General features: G+C 40.9%; 1 protein-coding gene across 1 annotated transcript in view; it reads left to right on the top strand.

The window, feature by feature from the left end:
* Positions 1-21525, top strand: part of SDCCAG8 (SHH signaling and ciliogenesis regulator SDCCAG8) — a 231828-nt gene that overhangs the window by 47659 nt on the left and 162644 nt on the right. The window contains exons 11-12 of the mRNA XM_061626111.1: positions 1571-1705; positions 5993-6109. Of these exons, the coding sequence (XP_061482095.1) occupies positions 1571-1705; positions 5993-6109 (252 nt within the window). The remainder of the gene's footprint in view (positions 1-1570; positions 1706-5992; positions 6110-21525) is intronic.

Here is a 21525-nt window from a genome sequence, read left to right on the forward strand (position 1 = left end):
TTTTGTACCAAAGCTTGTCTGGAAGAATACACATATCAAAAAAAGATAAGGTAGCTTTATTAAAACTGGATAATTAACAATAACATTATGAAACAACCCAGAACCAGCCATAAAAGTTACAGAGATAAAACACCAGCATTGATTATGAAGACAAGATAAAAATAACAAATTAACTAAGCCTAGCTCTAACATACAAGCCAGCATAGATTAGAAAAATGGACCCCACCAGGAACAGCATAACACATCACCCCAGATGCAACAGCAGGAAAGGTGTGGGACCACAATGTGAGATAGAAGCTAACTTTTATAGAAAAAACATAACTGAATAGAAGCCTCAGGGCCAATCAGAGGGCTCCTGGGATAGGACTTTTCAGGGCTTTCTGGCCAAAGAGTACATGCAAATTTTCAGCCAGCTAGCCTTCCCTGTTAACAAGCTTCAGCTGTGACATTGAGCGCAGCTGACTGCAACATAAGCTCATTTCTTTGCTGAGAGCAAACTCATTCCAGCAACAGTGATTTCATCCATAAATGAAAGTGAAAGAACCATATTCTGCAACCAGGAAAACAATGTCTGGATGCATGGAGCTCAAAGCAGTCTGTATGGCTCTTCCATTGCTCCATTTTATCTACACAACAACCCTGTGAGGTAGGTCAGGGTGAGAGAGTGACTTGGCCTAAGGCCACTTAATATATTTTGTGGCTGAGGGGAGATTTAAGCATTGGGTTCCCCGCTCTTTGTGTACAGTATGTGGTGTGTGTGTGTGTGTGTGTGTGTGTGTGTGAGAGAGAGAGAGAGAGAGAGAGAGAGAGAGTTATGTATGAATATATGGCATGTGTGAGTGTGTGGTCTATGAGATACAGGAATAGATGTATGAGTGGAGTGAGAGGGAGAGATGTATATGTGTAGTCTGTATGCAATGAGTATGTGGATGTGCTATGTGCACACACAGGAGTGCAAGTGTAGTGTGGCCACCTTGTATATTTTTCCTGGTACTGGGAAATGCTCCTTCTTGTTGCTAGTGAGCCACAGCATCACTGTGTGTATTGTATGCATGGGTTCAGTATTATGCAGTCTCCACAATTAGGACCAGCATGACATAGTTCACTTCCCATAGCATACACGAGGTTATCAGTTGGGGGGAGGGAAGCAGCACTGTCTGTTCCCTTACTAATTTTGTGTTATGCCATGCCCCCCATAGCAGTTATTTTGTGACTGGCCCCCACAAATTGAGCACTTTCTCAAAATTCAAAATGTGCTCGCAGGTTGAAAAATGTTGGTGACCCCTGAAAGACTCTGCCTGTGTTTCATGGTGTACACGTTTTCCTTATACTGTGGCACATAAAATGTTATGTGTGAAGCAGCTCAGAAGTGACACATTTTCTGTCTTTGCCAGAGTTAATGTTTCATAATTGTAAACTGTCTAGTTTTGGGCTTCTACTTCCTTCTAAGTTACAATGCTTTGGCTTTCAGTGGTCTATGAAGGTAATATACTTCAACATTTTGGAAAGGTAATGATTTTAACTTTGTGCTGTTATATTTCTGGCTAATGGAGGTTTTGTTTTGTTTCAGGTGCTGTCTTTATCTCAGAATGTGGCTAGTTTGGAGGCTCAGGTTGACAGGATAACCAGGGAGAAGATCTCTTTAGCCAATCAGCTAGAAGAAGTTCAAAAACGAAATGCTTCTCATGATATGGAGATAAATAAGGTAGAAACTCTTTGAAATCACTAAACAGTCAGGTTACACTAGACATGAAAATAGGTTAGTACATTATGGGTTTTTACTGGGCACACTTTTATGATTTAACTATTTGAGTAGTTTTTGGAAAAGGTGCTTTGTTGACAAAATATGCATGGCAGTATTGATGCATCCTTTCTAGGACTGTATTCTATTAATTAAAAGAGACTCATAAGGTATATTGCAATATGAAGACTCAATTTCTATAATTGAGGTAGAAAATGCAAACTACTTAAATTTTGTCTTCTAAATACCTGACTATTTTCTTGGGGGTTTTTATGGCTGTCATTTTGACAATCATTTAAAGTGTGCCAGTTAAAGTGTGTTCCAATTTATTTTGGTCTTTATGAGTAATTCTCTGAGGCCCTCATCTAATTCACTTGACAGTTTCCCATTTCTACATAAAGGAATGGGAGATCTTCATATTACTATATTTTATTCTTTGTTCTGTAAACTGCTTAGAGTACATGTGTTGATAGGTGCGCAATCAAATATGATAACTAAATAAACTTATAAGAAGCGCCTGCAGGATTGGGCCAATGGCCCATCTGAATAACATGCTTTGGAAATTAATACCCACTCAGCTACATAATAGCAAACACTGGGAAGTTCTTATTATGCATGTAGAGATCTAGTAGTATCAGACCAGGAATGGGAAGGTTCAAATCCCCACTCAGTCATGAAGCTCACACAATGACTTTGGTCAGTCACTTCTTCTTGGCCTAAACCTATCTCAAAGGCTTGCTTTCAGGATAAAAATGGAGGGAGTGGATGTATGTCACCTTGACCTCCTTGGATAACATAGTAAATAAAACCAATTTATGGTACTTTATTATTTTTGGATATGATCACCTGAAATCTATTGTTTTTACATTTTAGTTCTACAATAGTATCATTTTATAAATTTTAGGGAAGGTGATTGGTGCAGCAGTTGCAAGTACTCTTGGATGAAACAGATTATCTTGATGCATTCCAGTCTGGGTTCAGGCCTGGTTATGGGACTAAATTGGCCTTGGTTGCCCTGATGGATGACCTTTATCGGGAGAAGGACAGGGGGAGTGCGGCCCTGTTATTCTTACTTGATCTCTCGGCGGCTTTTGATACCATTGACCATGGTATCTTCCTGGGCTGACTTGGTGAGATGGGTATTGGGAGCACTGTTTTACAGTGGTTCCGATCATATCTCCAGGGTCGTTTTCAGAGAATGGCATTGGGCGATTGTATTTTGGTCCCCTGGCAGTTGTGCTGTGAGGTGCCACATGGTGCGATCTTGTCCCCCATGCTGTTTAACATCTATATGAAGCCCTTGGGAGCAGTCATCAGGAGGTTTGGGGCAAGGTGTCAGCAGTACACTGATGATACCCAGCTCTATTTCTCTGTAACATCTGAATTGGGAGAGGCCATGCAAGTCCTGGACTGATGCCTGTGCTCTGTGGTGGGCTGGTTGAGGGCCAATAAACGGAGTCGCAATCCTAGCAAGTTGGAAATTCTGTGGGTTGGTATTCCTGAGTTCAGATAATTGGTTAGTTGCCTGCTTTGGGTGGGGTTGTACTCTCTCTGAAAGAGCAGGTGTGTAGTCTGGGTCCATCTTTGTACTGTAATGTAATTACTGTAACACTATCTATGTGGGACTGCCCTTGGGGTTGGTCTGGAAGCTGCAGCTGGTGCAAAATGCGGCAGCGAGACTGCTCACTGGAACAGGTTATCACCAACATGTCACTCTGCTACTGAAAGAATTGCACTGGCTACCCATTAGCTACCAGGCTAAGTTCAAGGTTCTAATTTTGGTGTACAAAGCCCTATACAGCTTGGAACCAGGATATCTGAAAGACAGTCTTATTCCTTATATACCCAGTCGATAACTGCACTCTGCAGGTGAGGGCCTGCTGCAGATACCATCTTATCAGGAGGTCCTTTCTGCACAACATAGGAAACGGACCTTTAGTGTGGCGGCACCTACCCTTTAGAATTCCCCCCACTTAAATATTAGACAGACATCATCTCTGTTATCTTTTCGGCGCCTACTGAAGACCTTTCAACAAGCCTTTTAAGTAGAGACCTTATGCCAGTCTGCATCAGTGTTGGAATTGCTTTTTAATATATTTTTAAACATTCTTTAAATAAAAATTTTAAAGCTTTTTTAAAAATGTTTTTAAAGATGTTTTGTTTTAATATATTTTAAAGTCTGTTTTTATGATGTTTTAAAGTGTTTTTAGTGCTTTTGTTTGCCAGCCTGGGCTCCTACTGGGAGAAAGGGTGGGATATAAATCAAATAAATAATAATAATAATATCAGCAGTTTGTTTTCAATTCCTTTTCAAATGATCCCTATCATGGAATATGCCCTTTTCGTGACTGCTGCACACTGGGTCAACATGTTCATTGAGCTGCCGTTATGACCCCAAGGTCTCATTCCTGATCAGTCACCACAGTTCAGACCCCATGAGTGTATATGTGAAATTAAGATTTTTTTGCCCCAACATGCATCACTTAACTTGTTTAGATTTAATTTCATTTGCCATTTTCCCACCCATTCACTCATTTTGGAGAGGTCCTTTTGGAGCTCCTTGCAATCCCTTTTTGTTTTACTGACCATGAACAATTTAGTATCATCAGCAAACGTAGCCACCTCACTGCTCACCCTTAACTCTCTAGATTGTTTATATACAAGTTAAAAAGCATGTGTCTCAATACCTATCTTTGGGGAACTCCACTTTCTGCATCCCTGCATTGGGAGAACTGCCCATTTATTCTTATTATCTGCTTGATGTTATTTAGCCAGTTGCTGATCCACAAAAGGACCTCTCCTCTTATTCCATGACTCTAATATTACTCGGGAGACTTTGTAGGAAATAGCTATTTCTTCTTAGGCTCCCTAATGAATAGACTCATTAATTAAATATATGGTTTCAAGTACCTTATGACAGAAGAGCATTGCTGTAAATGCAGAAGGTGGGAAATAGTCTCTTTTTTATATGTAGAAGTAAAAGAAAGCTTTGCACTATCAACCAGCAGAATGCTTGTCTAGGAAAAAAAGGTATGTTTGTTTGGATCACTTTTAAAAAATTCATCCTCACAGTCACTGTCCACATGGTAGTCATATTAGTAATAATAGGTGATATCCAACTAAGTCAGAGCAGACTTGTTGAAATCAGTGGACTTAAGTACATTGATTTAAATGGATCTACTCTATGACTTAGTTGGATATCACCCAGTAGTACTAATGCAAAAACACATTGAAGTTTGAGTGCCTGGACAATGCAATATTCCCCATCCCAAAAGTATCAGAAAAACATCTGGATCTTCTGCAAGAAAAGTATCACAGGATATTTATTATGCAAAGAAGTTACTGTCTAGCTAAATACTTGCAATCCTCCTGCAGAATACAAACTATGGTTTAAGGACTTCTAAGTTAAAAAAAATTATTAAATGTGGCATCTTGAAGCAAACGTAACAGAATTTAACAAGGACCCTGATTATTGTTTTCATGATATTGAAGCCAGTTAGGAGCAACTTTAATAGAAAACCTATTTGTAATTTTGAAACCAACATAGAAAGGAGAGTGTTGGGTTGCAATATTTGAGAGTTATTTGTGCTGTTTCAACGATTTTTACAGAAAAGGCTTCAAAGAGCATGAACATATTGCCTGTTGTGCTGAGGCAAGTGGAAATGGAATGTTATCTACAGTGCCAATTTAACAGGGACAACACTTGTTTTCTTCCCATACTGTGCTGCAATGAAACTACTGCACCACAGCAACAGAGGGATGTCAATTCTGTTGCCTCAAGAATGGGAATGTGTGTTCCTCCCTTTTCCACTGGCACCCACTAAAAAGGAGGGAAATGCAGCTTTGTCTGCCTCTAGTGACGCCACCACTTAGCCAAATATCACTGGCTATGTGGTAGTGACATCATCACATCCAGTATGAAATCCCTGATTTGCTGGGATCATTAAAGGCTGATAAAATATAGAAAGGAATTGGATCAAAGCAGCAGCAAATAGGGAACTCAGTGGCTGCAAACAATTGTGAATAGGCATGCAAATAATAGGATTAGGAGGCTTTTTAGCAGGCGGGCAGGTGAGTTTGCACCACTTTTACTTCAGAAATATGAGTGTATAAGTATGGCATAGCCCTAAAATGAAATAGTAAACAATGGAAATAAAAAGTAGCCACTAGAGGGCATCAAAAGCTCTCATTGTAAATAAATATTGCTCTGGAATCCTGAAATTGGTGACTATTATCTATTCAATCTAACAGGTATGTGGAGAAGTACGTTATCAACTGAATCACACCAAAATGAAGAAAGATGAGGCAGAAAAGGAGCACAGAGAGTATAGAATGAAAACTGTAAGGGAACTTGAAATTAAAAATCAGGTAAGAGAGAACACCATGATCAAGCTGTTAGAAATTTGAGTGCTTTCATTTTTCTAGTACTGACAGCTAGTTGTTATAGGTTCTAAATGTCAAGAAATCAGCTATTTCTCATAAAGAATGATTTTTACTTCAGGGAGTTGTTTTCAGCCTCAGAAAGATGCAGATATAAATGGCCATGCAATACTTAACATGCCCTATCATATGCAAAGCATGACTAGACATACTGTCTCTTTGTGTTGTGTAATATCAATTTGTATACATTTGTTTGTGGTCTATCAAAAATCAAGACACAATGAGCACTGCCTAACATTTCCAGCACTATATTCTTATATTTTCTCTATCTTTGCTTTCTAAAAACCTGTTTTATTAATAAATTCAGGACGGATTCAAAAAATAACAAGTTATTGCTCATTTAATATTGACAATTTGAAGGCTTGCTTCTTTGCTGTGTCATTCAAACTAGGGAATTTACCTGTGAGTAACTCTTGGGAAGCATTCCTTATTAATCAGCATTTAATATTGCGATAAACCACCACTAATTTAGGGAATTGGATATGTTTGTACTGTATCCTCAAAAATTCCTTGTTATACTTTGTCTTTCTACCATTTTATATTTCCTCTAGCAAATATGCAGAGATTTGTATTAAATCCTTTTTTTATTTATTTAAAATGAACACATTATGGAAGATGTAATGCTATGAATTAAAACTGCTATGTTTCCAATCACTCATTAAAATACTACCTTTTACAGCAATACAGGAAAGGTGTGGCTTAACATCTTTTGTAGAATTTTGTGAAAAGAAATGGTAATGCACATTTCTCTCTTTCCCCCTTCTTTCTGTATCTAAACTACTTTAGGTTGTATCCAATAGCAGCTTCTCTTCAGTGGAAAGCTCTTCCACTTGTGCAAGTCAAGGCACCAGATTTTCAAAAATCCCCCCCCCCCGCCCTACTGCAGTCAATTCTAACCAAGACGGTTCCCCAGTCCTCAGTCTGCAGTGAGTGCGGGGATCAATAAAAAGTGAGTGCTCCCACTAGAGTATGTGGAAGTGCTTTTTGTTAAGTCAAAACCACCAGCCCCTTTAAACAATTTGGTTATTCTGTGTCAGTACAGATGCCTTGAAAGTTGTTCATTATCTTAAGGTCTAGAGAGGCTTAAAATGCAGTTTGCTATCTTTTGAGAGAGATTGCAGCCATAAGAACCAACTAATTAAAGGCATACCAATAAATGGAGAGGTATGGGTAAGACCATTTTAAATGGCGCATGAATATGCTGATTAACTTTTGAACTAATGGTAAAATATCAATTTGGAATTGGAACCAGTATGCCTTCCTTATTTTATTAGTAAGTTGTGGTGATAGTAAATACGTTGGTCATCATCGACCCATGTTACAGGCACAGCATTGTGACTGTAGAGGTTTCCAATTGGACTCAAAAGAGCTCTGTTTTCTCATTTATTATCACCACTATCTCTATTTATGTATTCCACACACAGGTATATTGGAAATGAGAGGTCTGCCCATGCCTCCATTCAGTCTTCCCTCTCAGTGGGAGACACACAAGGCATGGGAAGTGCACCTTGGAAGACTGCACATACTTCTTATTTTTCTGATATCTGTTGTGCTGTTTATGAATGTCATGTAGGTAGGGTAAGGGGGGATAATAAGACTCTGTTGAAACTTGGTGGGATACTCAGTGTGTGGATACTGAGTTAGTGGTGCAAATGGATCACACTCATTGTGTCCAACTCTAAAAGATTTCTAAGAATTCAGTGCAGTAATATTAAAACAGTTTTCTCCTGATCTTGCAGTTTACTTTTTTATTTAAAGCATTAAGTAAAAGCCAGTTCTTTATTTCCTCACCTTTATAATGTAATGGACATGGCTGACTTTTTTCATGACTATATTTAATCCTTTTTGGGAGTGAAAGCAGGGCTGTGGAGTCGGTACGCCAAACCTTCGACCCCGCTCCTCTATTTTTCTACAGTCTGACTCCCACTCTGACTCCACCCAAAATTGCTTCCAACTCCACAGCCCTGGAAAGGGCTGTAAATGTCTTTTTAAATTGGAAGCTCTCATAGAAGCATTTTTATCGCTGCCTGAACATGCGCTGATCTTGGCATCACAGCATTTGTCTTCATCTGGGTCCTGTGTCGTACACTGACACACAAAATGTTTTCCATGTTGAGTTATGGTGAAATGCTCAACTACAGCTGACTTCATGGGAAGCTTCTTTGACATTTTGAATTTATATTTTAAAACATTTGTCAATCAAAATTTATTTTGAAGTCGGAGTCGGTACATTTCTACTGACTCCGACTCCACCCAAAATTGCTTCCAACTCCACGACTCCGACTCCACAGCCCTGGGTGAAAGACTGGGAGATGGGGAAGGCCAGCACTGGAATATCTGGATGTCTGATCCTAGGCCTGTTCCAAGTCTATGTAGACTGCTTTGTGTTGTCTGCTGGAAGCAGGGCACAATTGAGTAGACCTGAGTGAGAACTGCATTCTTGCAGTCTGCTCCCAGAGTAAACAAAACCTATTGAACACCTATGAACTTGCCCTAGAAAGGATTGTGATGCACTGAAATGTTTGTTGTGAACTGAGGTTGGGAGTAATAATGATTATAGGGAAGGGTTATAGTTCAGTGATAGGACAGAAGGTTTGCATGCAAAGATCCCAAGTAGATCTGGGTCTGAAATCCCAGAGAATGGCTGGCCATCATCTCAGACACTACTGAGCTAAATAGACCAATTGCCTGACTTGGTCTAAGGCAGCTTTCTGTGTTTGTAGCTTAGCATGCTACTGTTTGAACACTTCCAACTTCCTGTAGTGGACAGGAGAAATTACACTGAAAAATCCCCAAAGGATTTCAGAAGGAAAAATGGGCTACTAGGGGAGACCTGTATTGTGGAAGTCCATGGGGAATGTTTGTTTGTTTGTTTATCATTTGATTTATATCCCGTCCTTCCTTCCAGCAGGAGCCCAGGGCGGCATATTTAGTTTGCTTTGAGCTATATTTAGAAAAAAAAGCCAGAATTAATATTTCATACAAAACTATGCATTGAAATGCTCCAGTGTTGGCAGAGAATGCCAGCTTGCCCCTGTTTTGGGTCCACCTTTTAGGATTTTGACTCAAAAGTCTCAACAGCTGCAGCAATAGGGGGATGAAAGAAGACCTGCCCTGGGAGTGAGTACTCTATCTGAACATCTAGGTACTTGCTGCTTGCTCCTCTGGGTTGCTGTCTTTTGAGACAGCTGAAATCCCTAGTAAGTGCTGCAATGACTGGGACCCCCTGCCTGACCCTTGCTTCAGAGAGGGATAAACTGCAGCCTCGCACCAGCTCCTGGCTGGGTCAGGAGGCATAAAAGCCCAGCTGCCCTTGGGCGGTGGGTCTGCCGCTGGTGGGGTTGCTACCAAAAGGGGGGACATCTAAGGGGATTGCCCCTTGGGGAGTCCCGAGGGTGAAGGCACTACCCTCTTCTATTTCTTTCTTTTTTCTAACCAATCTGGAGGAGATTGGTAGTGGGGAGGGCATATGGCTCGTGTGTAGTTCCTGCACAGGCTAGAGCTGGTGCAGTGAACTGAACGATACGAGAAAGTCGCCAGATGCCTTCAGAGTAACTGGCAGAAGGGTGGCCCTCCCTGGGTGTGAGACAGAGGGGGAGTACATGTGCCCGGTGTGAAAAATATTGGCCTGACTGTTCCTAATTCTCGCAGAGGCCTACTGAGACAATTTAAGTGATCTTGGATAGAGGGAAGTATAGCCATGGGGAGGTGGTGAATTACTATAGAAGCCAAGGGTGGGGCTATCTATGCCTTACTGCCACTCCTCTCATAGATGGGTTCCTCAGAGCTCATCTGCTATGCCCACTGGCCTGTGTGTGCTGTTAAATCGGTACACAATCGGTACACAATCGGTACACAGTAAGACAACACTCATCCATGATTTGATCATGGATGAAGGTACTTATTTGGTGTGCACTACTGGGACCTGGGTGGGTGAGCTGGGAGGAGTGGATCTGACCCAGCTTTGCCCACCTGGATACTTGGTGCAACACCAGCACAGGCTACGGGGATAGGGGAGAGGAGTTGCTGTGGTCTACAGAACTTCCATCTCTGTCACCAGGAAACCACTCTGTCTTAGAGCTGGCTGTGAGGGCCTGCGCCTGGCATTGGGCCAGGGAGACAGTAAACTAGGGTTGCTGCTGGTGTACCATCTACCCTGCTGCCCGGCAGTTTTGCTGACTAAGCTGGGTGAGGCCATCTCGACTGTGGTGTTGGAGGATCCCAGAATAATAGTGCTGGGTGATTTCAGTGTCCATGCAGAGGCTGCCTCTAGTGTTCCAACTTGGGAGTTCATGGCCTCCATGATGACCATGGGGCTGTCTCAAGTTGTTACCTGCCCATTTGGAGTTTTAAGAAGGTGCTATGGGCATCAATCCCAAAATGACTGCCACATCGAAAAGAGCAGAAAAGGCGATGGGACCAGAAAAAAATGCAAATATGGAATCTGTAGTGGAGTGTCCAGACTCCAGGGAGACTGAAATTTTCTGCCACTGGTTTCTGGATATTACCACTTTTGTGGTCAGTTTGTATAGTAGAGACTGACATGGAGAATGCAGAAGGTTATTTCTGGCAGTTGTTTGGAAGATGAGAAGGTAAATGAGCTCCAGATTATCTGGCTGTTGTGTTGCCTGTGGTGGGTGAATAGGTGTTGTAAACTAGAGCTAGAAAATAAAATATAATTCACATTTTTCCTTGGACTTGTTACATAAATATGTACACAGAATCAGAAATAAAAAGTATTTAATGCTGGCTGGCTGATAATTACACTGTTTTTATACAATACAAAATAGAAGAGAGTAAACACATATATAAAACAGCTCACCAGAGTAGTGGTTAGGGAAACATTGCCTCAGACCTAGTGTAGTGATTGATACTGCACTACAAGGAAACAGCAGCTACCAATTTCAAAAAGAACCCTGAATGGAAAGAAAGTTACCAAATTAACAGCAGGCAAAGGGAAGACAGGTTCAGACTCCAATTTCAGAGGGAGTATGACTCAGAATACCTGTTGCTGCGGAATATGAGCAGAAGAGTACTAATTTGCTCATGTCCTGTTTGGGGTTTTCTATGGGCATCTTGGTTGACCACTGTGCGTACAGAATGCTGGAGTACATGGGCCTTTGGTCTGGTCTGATCCAGCAAGGCTTTTCCTATGTTCTGAACACCCACTTGGCCATGGCACTGGATGCAGACAAACTGGAACAGGTTCAGAGAAGGGCAGCAAGGATGATCACGGGATTGGAAACAAAGCCCTATGAGGAGAAACTGAAATAACTGGGCATGTTTAGACTTGAGAAGAGAAGGCTGAGGGGAGATATGATAGAACTCTTCAAGTACTTGGAAGGTTGTCACACAGAGGAGGGCCAGGATGTCTTCTTGATCATCCCAGAGTACAGGACACAGAATAATGGGCTCAAGTTACAGGAAGCCAGATTTCAACTGAACATCAGGAAAAACTTCTTAACTGTTAATTGTACAACAATTATGGAATGACTTTTCTGACGAGGTGAGCCTGGCGCCATCACTGTTATGTTTTCAGCGCCAGGTCAAGACTTTCCTCTTCTCCCAGGCATTCTAGCATGTGTTTTTTAAAATTGTTTTAAATTTTTTTAAGTGTGTTTTAAATTGTTTTTAAAATATGTGTTTTAAACTTGTATATTTCTTTTTAATGTTTTTAGTTACTGTAAACCGCCCAGAGAGCTTCGGCTATGGGGCGGTATACAAATACAATAAATAAATAAATGAATAAACAATAGAACCAATGACCTAAGGAGGTAGTGGGCTCTCCAACACTGGAGACATTCAAGAGGCAGCTGGACAGCCACCTGTTAGGTATGTTTTAATTTGGATTCCTGCATTGAGCAGGGGGTTGGACTCGATGGCCATATAGGCCTCTTCCAACTCTACTATCCTATGATTCTGTGATTTTGCTGGGGATCCTGTACCAGTTAGTTTCTTTTTTCTCTCTTTGTTTACATTATTTTTTGCATGGGCTGCATCAAATCCTACATCTCTCTCAATGGACGGAACTGTACAAATAACGGATGCAGCACTTTCCAGCACCACTGAGATGCAAAAATTCATTGATCTGAGGCACAGATCATATGGAACTTTATATTTACATGAGAACCACCCCAAACCATCATCAGATCATGGAACGCATCTATGAACAGAGCTATGATTTGTTTCTGGTTTAGGAGAAATTCCTTTTAAATATCACGAGGATCTGTCTCTTTGATCCATGTTGTGCTAAGGTGGCAGTGAAGAACATTTAATTTGTGATTTTGAATGAAAAAAGATTTATTCTGTGACAAAGATTTGGGGTTGATCTTGTATAAAAATTCATGTAAATGTGAATGGATACATGTTTAATTAAAACTAGGGTTCAATATTCTGGCAAGCAGGCAGGAGCTTAGAAGTGGGTCCTGGTCATGATCAAGGGAAGCACTGTAGGAGGTGGGTGGATGGAAAAAATACTACAAAGCTGGTGAGTTGGCAGTTCCCCCATCTCCATTGCTCCAAAGAGGCTAAAAGCATAACACCAAGTATGCAAGTGGGTGCCCCTCTCCTTTGTCCACAAAGGGTCAAGAAATTAGCCAAGATGTGTGAGTTGTGTTAGCAGGGGATTCTCATTGAGTCACATTGGATTTGTGGGGCTGATTGCTCCCTCTGTTGCCTAAACATTCCCAGCCCGATGTGAGAGAAACTGTTGCTTTGTCTTAGTGGTGTGTCCTGATATGTAGAAGGGGGTGATTGGGCATTTTGGAAATCTCCCTAGACAGGGGTCAAAAATAAAAGGACACAGCATTTCTTCCACCACCACAAACATCATGAACTGGGTGGGCAGCTTGGAAGCCCCCTACCCCAACCTCCGTTGCACCCAACAGAACTAAAACTTAAGGAGCCAATTGGCCCAGTGTATCCACCGCTATCACACCATCATGAGGTGGCTGGGAAACGTGGAACCCTCCCCTTTCCCTTGTCCCAAACATGTCCCCAAAAAGGAATGGCTGAGGGTCTGCTTTCTGTTGATGTTATGCATATATAAAGGCCTCTTGGGCCCAGTACAACCACTGCCATGCACATGAGATGGGTGGGCAAGCAGGGACTGGATCCCTCACCCTGCTTGGAGGAAAAGAGGTTTCTGGCTTCAAGGTGGGAGGATGTCTTCATTGCTGCAAAAAAAAAAAAAAAAAACCAAAAAGGGGAGAGGACAAGGAGGGTTCCATGACTGAGTGCTCTCCATTGCCAGGTGAGTAGGCAAAAGAGCAGAGAAGACCTCACTGCATTTTGCACCTTCCTGCCTAGAATGGTAGGAAAATTAGCATCCAATAGAGTTGAAAGTGAAAAGGGGGCGTGCTCAGTCTACAAAAACCCAGAAAAGATGAGCTTTGGACAGACTTTTGAAGCCTCATTTTCTGAGGTAATTTGGGGGAGGACTTTGCACAGCACCAGATTAGGTGTTGACAGGCACAGTTGGTAACTTATACTCTGTATGTAGAGTAGAGATCTCTTGAAATCACTAATGCTTTGCTTGTTTGTTTATTAGTATACGGTCACAGACCTGTTCAAGTAAAATGATCAATACAGCATCAAAATAGTTAAAATACAGAAATATAAAAGTACAGCATTAAAGAAATATCAGTTAACAGATAAGAAAAAAGAATCCTCTTATGACTCCTTTGGGCAGAAAGGAGGAACTTGGCCACTGTCTCTGTTGTAGACTTGTTAGAATCAGCCAAGAAATATTTCAGAAACCAGTCCAGCAATCTACCAGGAAAGTTCCTCATAATAGGGCCAAGTAATCTATTACGATCCTTCCTATTAAGTTACATACAGAAAACATGTGATCCAATTATTCAACTTCATCTCCACAGGGACACAGCCGATCCACATAAGGGGCACCTTGGTACCGCTTAATCTTCTCTTCTTTAATTCAGTCAAAGCAACCCTATATTGCTGCTCAATTGCCTATGGAGAGACATGTTTTTGAGGTCCCTTGCCACTAGTACTGTAACACACCCACCTAGAGCTCAACCCCCTCCTTTTGTTAATCAGGAAAAGACAATATTCTTTCTTTCTTCACGTGGGAGTTGCCCATTCCAGGATCACCTCACTCTCTGATTAGTTTTCAGAAATGATAACTGTTTTTAGATCCAAGTGTGATTACATAGGCTGCCTTGCCAGTGGACATTCAGCCAGAAAAGCTTTTGGAGTTTCCAGCTGAGTCAGAAACACCAACTGGATTTCGTGGGCCCGATCCACTGTATGTGGCTCAGGTCTCCTGTATCTATTGGCAAAAACTGCTACTTATGTATGTATTAATTTGGTCTAGCCTACCTCACAGGGCTGTTACAGATATAAAAAGGGGGGGAGGGGATGATAATGTACACATCCTTGAGCTCTTATGAGAAAAAGCAAGATATAGATATATAATGCCATTCACAAATCTTTTTTAAAACCCTACCCAAAGTCAGAAAAGCAACCCCCCTTGCTTTAACTGCAATATTTCAAAGTTCTGAAATTTACAGCAAAATACCAAAACAAAAATTTTGCCAACCCTAATAAATAACAATAAGCAAAAAAAAAATACTCTTAAGTACATACAGTTTCACAACTTTGGCTTCTGAACACTCAACTCTCAGCCTAGCCTACCTCACAGAGCTATTGTGAAGATAAAGGGGGAGGGGACACAGCCTTGAGCTCCTGGGAGGAGAAGGAAGGTACAAATATACAACAAGAAAAAGCAACAAATGCTCTAAGCATGTGTAGTTTCACAACTGTCAGCAAACACACACAAAATAGTTTGCAAACTTTTGTTATGTGCCTTCAAGTCAATTACTACTTACGGCAACCCTATGAAATGGCAACCTCCATTAGCATCTGTTATAAACCACCCTGTTCAGATCTTGTAAGTCTAGGTCTGTAGCTTCCTTTATGGAATCAACCCATCTCTTGTTTGGTCTTCCTCTTTTTCTACCCCCTTTTGTTTTTCCTTGTGTTACATTCTATAGGAATTTTAACTTGCTGCAGCTTTAAGGTGTTTGCTTTTATGGTTATATTTGTCAATTCATTTTGTGTTTTATATTTTTGTTTTATGGTTTTAGTATATTAATAAACAACAGCCCAGTGATGACAAGCAGACCAGTAGTGGCTGTGTGGAGGGACATGGGAAATTGGGGGTGTGTGGAAAATTGGGGGGGGGTAAAGATGACATTGCAATATCACAATTTTTTTAAAAAAAAAATGGTAGGAAGGAAGCTTCATTTATTTCAGAGGAGTTACTTCTGAGGAAATATACCCAAACCAGCCAATTGTATTTTATACTGTAAAAGCTGCACACTTGGGGAGTGAATGAAATAATGTGGACATGGCGAAAAGTGCTTAAACGTACCCCAGGACACAGGCAGACTATCCTCCTTCATCCACCATTAGGCTAGCAGCAGCAGCCACAAATTTCTGTATTTTTTCTGCTGCTCTAGAAGGTCCTCCTGAGTCCCAGGTGGGGGTGGGTCAGCATTCCTTTTTCAAAAAATGAAAGCTAAGAATCTGCTGGCTCAGGGCCCAGTTAGAGATGTAAAATTTCCAGAAATTTTGAAGCCATGGAAAAAACTGGGTGTTTCCCCGGGTTTTTTCCAGAAAAAAACAGAACGTTTTGGAAAAATTGAAAAAATGCAATATTAACACTTTTACAGATTGAAGATCACTTTGTTACTTCAGGAACATCAAATGTAATTATGTACAAGTTGGTTTGGCATAAAATTATCACACTTGGTATATTAAAAGTACATTTTATTCAAACAATTATTACAAATTGAATTTACTTTTTTACATTTTTACTGTTTTTGGTAACAAATGGATCTACAAGATCCTGGACTGTAAGAAACATCTGAACTGTAAGGAACCTCTTTTGTTTTGCCAGTTTATGAGGAGCAGGCAAAAAACAATTTAAAAAACCAGAAGAAACCATCAACATTAATAACAAGGAAAATTATGTCTCTGCTAGTCCTCCACAGTGTCAAGCAGACATAAAGTATCCATCCCTATAAAAAGAACTGAGAAAAAGGGGGAGGGACCAAGATTCAATGAAACATATTATTTATCATGCTAAAATAAAACATTCCATAATCCATTTTTTCTTCATTTTTTTCAATTTTTCCAATTTTTCAGGGAAAAAACAAAAAAGGCTTAGGAAAAAAATGGACCCCCCCATTTTTCTGAATTTTCTGTTTTTTTCTGGGCCTTCACATCTCCAGGCCTGGTACATCTGTATCCCCTTGAACCCCCTCTTGGTGGCCCTGGGCTAGGTGTCTGTCCTTGGATCTCTGAACCCCTATACTTCAGATAATTCCAGAAGAGGTCTTACTGAGATGAATGCAGCATGAATCTCTGGACTCCTGCTTTTGACTGACATTTTTCTTCACTCCCACATCTAGCGGTTTCTGTCCAGAGAAGCATGGCCAAAGCAAGTCAATTTCCCGACAGAGCATAAGGAACTTGTCAATTTCCCCTGCTTCAGCCTCTTTCCTGCCTCTCCCTTTAATTTTAAGCATTCTGGTAGAGCCTGCTGTTGGCTTGCCACTACTTCACTTCTTTCACCCTTTCCTTCCATCACGTCTTCAGCACTTAATCTGTAAATTACTATGTTTTTACTAACTCAATAAGAACTCCTTTCTGGACCATTACCACTGGACTTAATTAGGTAACATTTTCTCCAGCAGAACAGTCAGGGCCACAGTGGGGAGAGATTCCTCTAGCACTTAAGCTAAATTTCCTTTGATGATTTGTGTTCTAGAAAGGTTTACTCCCTGAACATAGAAGTATATTGCTGACATCCATGGGGAAAATTGCCTAGGCAAGCATGGTGATACTAGACATGATATCAATGGCTAGTAGTCATAATGGCTATATTACTGCCAGTATCAAAAGAAATATGCCTCTGGATACCCGTTGCTAGGGAACGTGAACATGAGAGTGCTAGTGCACTCATGTCCTGTTTGTGGGCTTCCCACAGGTATAGAGTTGGCCACTGTGAGAAAGGAATGCTGGACTAGGGAGGCATTCGGTCTGGTCAACAAAATTTGGTTTTTGACATCAGTATCATGTGAGGTATCTTTTTATTTGTTTGGTTATTTATTTATTTAAATACCATGCACCATCTCCACATTTTCACACACACACCATCTGTCCTTCTCCTCCACCTGTGCCATAACAGGGCTTTCTGAGGCCCATCTTGCCCTAATGAAGAAGAAGAGAAAAGAAGGAACATCCTGCAGAATTGCAAACCATTTATCTGCCTATGCCAGCAGAAGTAGCCTTTCTGTTCCCTAACCACTGTAATAAGGCTACTCAAGAACTATCTGGCCCTGAATAGAGGAGAAATGTAGTAAACAAAAAGGTGTTTCCCCATCCCCTTGCAGCTTGTCTTGGCTGTTTTATTATATAGTTTTAACTGATTTTAATATTTCCATGTATACTTTGTGACTAAAAAGGTGTGTGTATACACACACACCTGTTGAAGCCTTTATCCATTTTTAGAGAAACTCGTACCATATTTTCCCCATTCATTCAATTCCTAATGACTTTGCTAGCCATCTTTCTTGTGTCGCTGTTTCCCCACCATTCTCTTCTTTTACTGCCTATGCTCTTGTGTCCAACTTCAATTTGTCTTTAGAGTCACTTATACTAGGTCTTTGTGAAATACTCTGTCATTTTGTCCTGATTCACTTTTGCACACATCACTATCTGAATGAATGATAAGACATTTTCTCAAAACTTGGGACGGTTTCTTAGGGAAGTGGGAAGAATGAAAGTCTAGGATATATAAGACACTGTTGGGACGCGGTGTGTGATATATGTACACACTGCATCCCAGCATTGTCTCATATATCCTATTCATTCTTTTCTCTTTATTTTTATATAATAATGATGATGATGTTTCTGAATTTTTTGAAGGACTCACCTCCGCAAGTGCTGTGAGCTTAAAATTGTATTCTTTCAAGTTTTTCTTGAAACCTAGGTTTATCAGGATTCTATTTAAGCCATCAAGTATTGAACTATATAATTCAGTCTCCTCTGCTTAAACCTTATTGGAATTATTTCTTGTTCCTTATTACAGGAATTATTTCATTCCCTAATGTAGAGGTTCTGAAGTGTCTTTCTAGTGAGTCTCCATAAGCCAGGAAAGTAACTTGTCTTGAACCTTACTAATTGTGACAACAGTTATATGGTTTGGTGTATAGATCAAAACAAAATGCAGGCACATGAGTGGGATTGAGCTACATAAGCCAAGACTATGTTTTAAGATTCTTGGGAAACTATAACATCAGATCCTTGTGAAAAATAGGTTGTTGCACTTTTTAAATGCCATCTCCACCTTGTGAGGAAGACTAGTCCTTCACATTAGGTGGCAGAATCCAAGGGGCTGCTGTCATGCCTTAAGCAACCTTTGAGTTCAGACTCTGTTATTTTTTCCAGCAAAGCCAGCACCTCTCATGATAGGAGTATATCCCAAAAGATTTTGTGATGCTTGTTCAATTTGTATGAGTAACCAGCAACACCACTGCACTCCAGCACATATATATGAATGGCAAGTGCACCACAGAATCTTCTGTTCTAAGTGAATGTGTAATTGGTCTTGCTCTTCTCTGCCTCACCCCAACTATGGTATCAAACAAAAAAGCAAACAAACTCCAGACCCATCCCCATTTGTTCAACAGTCGTAATCAACAAATGGGGTGGGAACCAGACTGACAGTACTGAACTGACTCAGTCAAGGCATACTCCAAAGCTTATTGAGTTTTCGGGTTCTATATACCACCCTTCAAATAAATTTTCTCAGGGTGGCTTTACAATAATAATGACAACAAATGTAATGAAGATACAAACCATAAACCAGGGGTAGCCAGTGAGGCCCCCCCCAGATGTTGTTGGACAACATCTCCTATCATCCCCAGCCAGCATGGCCAATGCTTAAGGGGGATGAAGAGAGTTGTCCAACAACTTCTGGAGGGTACTACATTGGCTACCCCTGTCATAAATTAACAGCAATAACTTCTTAAGTAACAGATGGCAGTACAACGTAAACACCAATCCTCAGAGATAAAATCCATAGTTAAATTGCTTGGGAGAATTAAAATGGTCTTCTGGTGCCAAAATAACATGAAAGTTGGCACCAGGCAAGCCGCTCTGGGAAGTGTATTCCATAGCCCGGGATCCAGGAACAAAGAAAAAGTCCTTTCCCTTGGTTTCTCCTGTTGTATGGCATTTGAAGGATGCCCTCTAGAGATCACCTCAGCATGTGGGTAGGCATATCTGGAGATTGGAGATCCATTGCATGCCTTAGTCCCTACCTGTGAAAGGTTTTAAAGATAAGCACTGATACTTTGGATTTGGGCCAGTAACCAATGCAGATATTTCAGCACTAATAGGGCGTGTTTTTAGCACCTCAACTGCAGTCTGGCAGTTGAATTTTGCTTTAACTGCAACTTCTAAGCAATCTTTGAAGGTAGCCTGGACATGCCTAGAGCATAGATAACTGAAGCTAATGTGTCTCTTTCCAGGAAGGGTCATAGTTGGTGCACCTGCTAAAGTTACTGGGAAATGCCGTGGAAGTATTTGTGTCGTCAACAAAAAGTTGTATCTAGAACAATCAAATTGCAAACTTGCTCCATTAGGGGGAGTGCAACCCCATCCAGAGCAGTTTGTGCACCAGAGGTAGAGTCAGACAAAGCACTTACTCACAGCATCTCTTTCTTACCTCAACTGAGCTTCAGTTTAGTTCATCTCATCCAGTCCATTATAGAGTTCAGGCATTGATTCAGCACTTCCACTGCCTAGAAGAGCTTACTGATGGTACCAAACTCCAAATATCTGGGTTACTTCTTCACCTGTTTCATAAAGATGTTAAAGAGCACGAGGGACAAGAGAGAAACTTGTAAGACTCCTGTAACATGAAATCAAGCAGTAGCCTCCCAGCACTGTCTTCTGGAATCTCCACTATTAGTGCATCTTTCTTGAGCGGTTCAGGACCTTTTATATTCTGACCCAGTGACAGACTCCTCATATAGCATAGTGTGTCATGTATGTGAGATATTGAGTATAAAATTGCTGGCATATACCACAACTTAGACCCCACAGTTAATGCCAATGGTTTAGTCCTACATTCTTGGATGACTTAGTTCTGGGAGCCTGATGATATGTGCAAGGTGCTTGGCTGGATTTGACAAACTACAGTATGCTCTACCCTTGCACTTTGTGCCTGCTACAGCTAACAGGTAGGGGAGGACTGTCTGGGTCCAAATCTTTCTTTAAGGGAGAGAATGATCCAGCCTCCTTAAAGAGGTTGAGGTGCAGAGAGTGGTTATGAGAAAGAGGGCCTTTTCAATAGTAGCTCCCAATTGTAGAATGCCCTCTCCAGAGACCTGCATGGCACATACCTTAATGCCTTTATGACACCAGGCAAATACTGTTCCATTTCCCCAGGCCTTTACAATCTTTTTTAAAAAAAGAATCTCTTTGTTAGGCTATGATTTTATAATGGTTGTTTAACTCTGTGGAATTCATCCCTTTAACTTTCTGTATTAATTGATAGTTGCTGTGATTTCTGTCTCTCCTTTGATGTGGTTGTTTTGTTTTTATAGCTAATTTATATGCTGCTTTATTGGTTCTTGTTTTATTGGAATTGTGGTTTTTAGTCTGTTTTATATTGTATGTCACCCAGAGAACAGTGGTTGTAGGGTGACTGAGAAAGGGAATGAATAAATAAACTGGCATCCAGAATGGAATCATCATAGCACAGTGCTACTAATTCCCAACCCAGTCTATCCAGAAGGGCTACCATGGATGATGGTAAGGTCCATCTGTTGAAAGGTCCTGTTGACTTAGCAAGGTCATACTTCCCCTGTCCTTCTCCTGGCATCAGGGCAACCAAGGCAGCCTGTCCCCCAAACCCCAGGCTCAAACATGATTTGAAATGGATCCTTATAAATTGTATCATCCAAGAGTACTTTGAGTGAATGGGAAACACTCAGACATCTTGCCTAGGAAAAGTGTATCAGTGTCTGGCCAATCGCTGTTTAATCTTCTTTATATATATCCTCTTCAGGAGCAGCCATACAGCTGCCTCTTTCAAGAAAGCTGGTACCAATCTTTCCCAAAGAGAGGCATTCACTACCTCCTAAAAGTAGCCAGTCAATCCTTCTCTGCTTGGTATTATGAATCAAGAAGGCTAAGGGCTGAGCCACATTTGTCAAGGACCTTGCTCATGTTTTCAGGCCTCCATAGCTGAAGTTCATCCACTTATACGGAGCTAGACAGAATGCTGGAAACATCTATAGATGGTT

This window comes from Rhineura floridana, chromosome 4, assembly GCF_030035675.1.
Source record: "Rhineura floridana isolate rRhiFlo1 chromosome 4, rRhiFlo1.hap2, whole genome shotgun sequence".
NCBI lineage: Eukaryota > Metazoa > Chordata > Lepidosauria > Squamata > Rhineuridae > Rhineura > Rhineura floridana.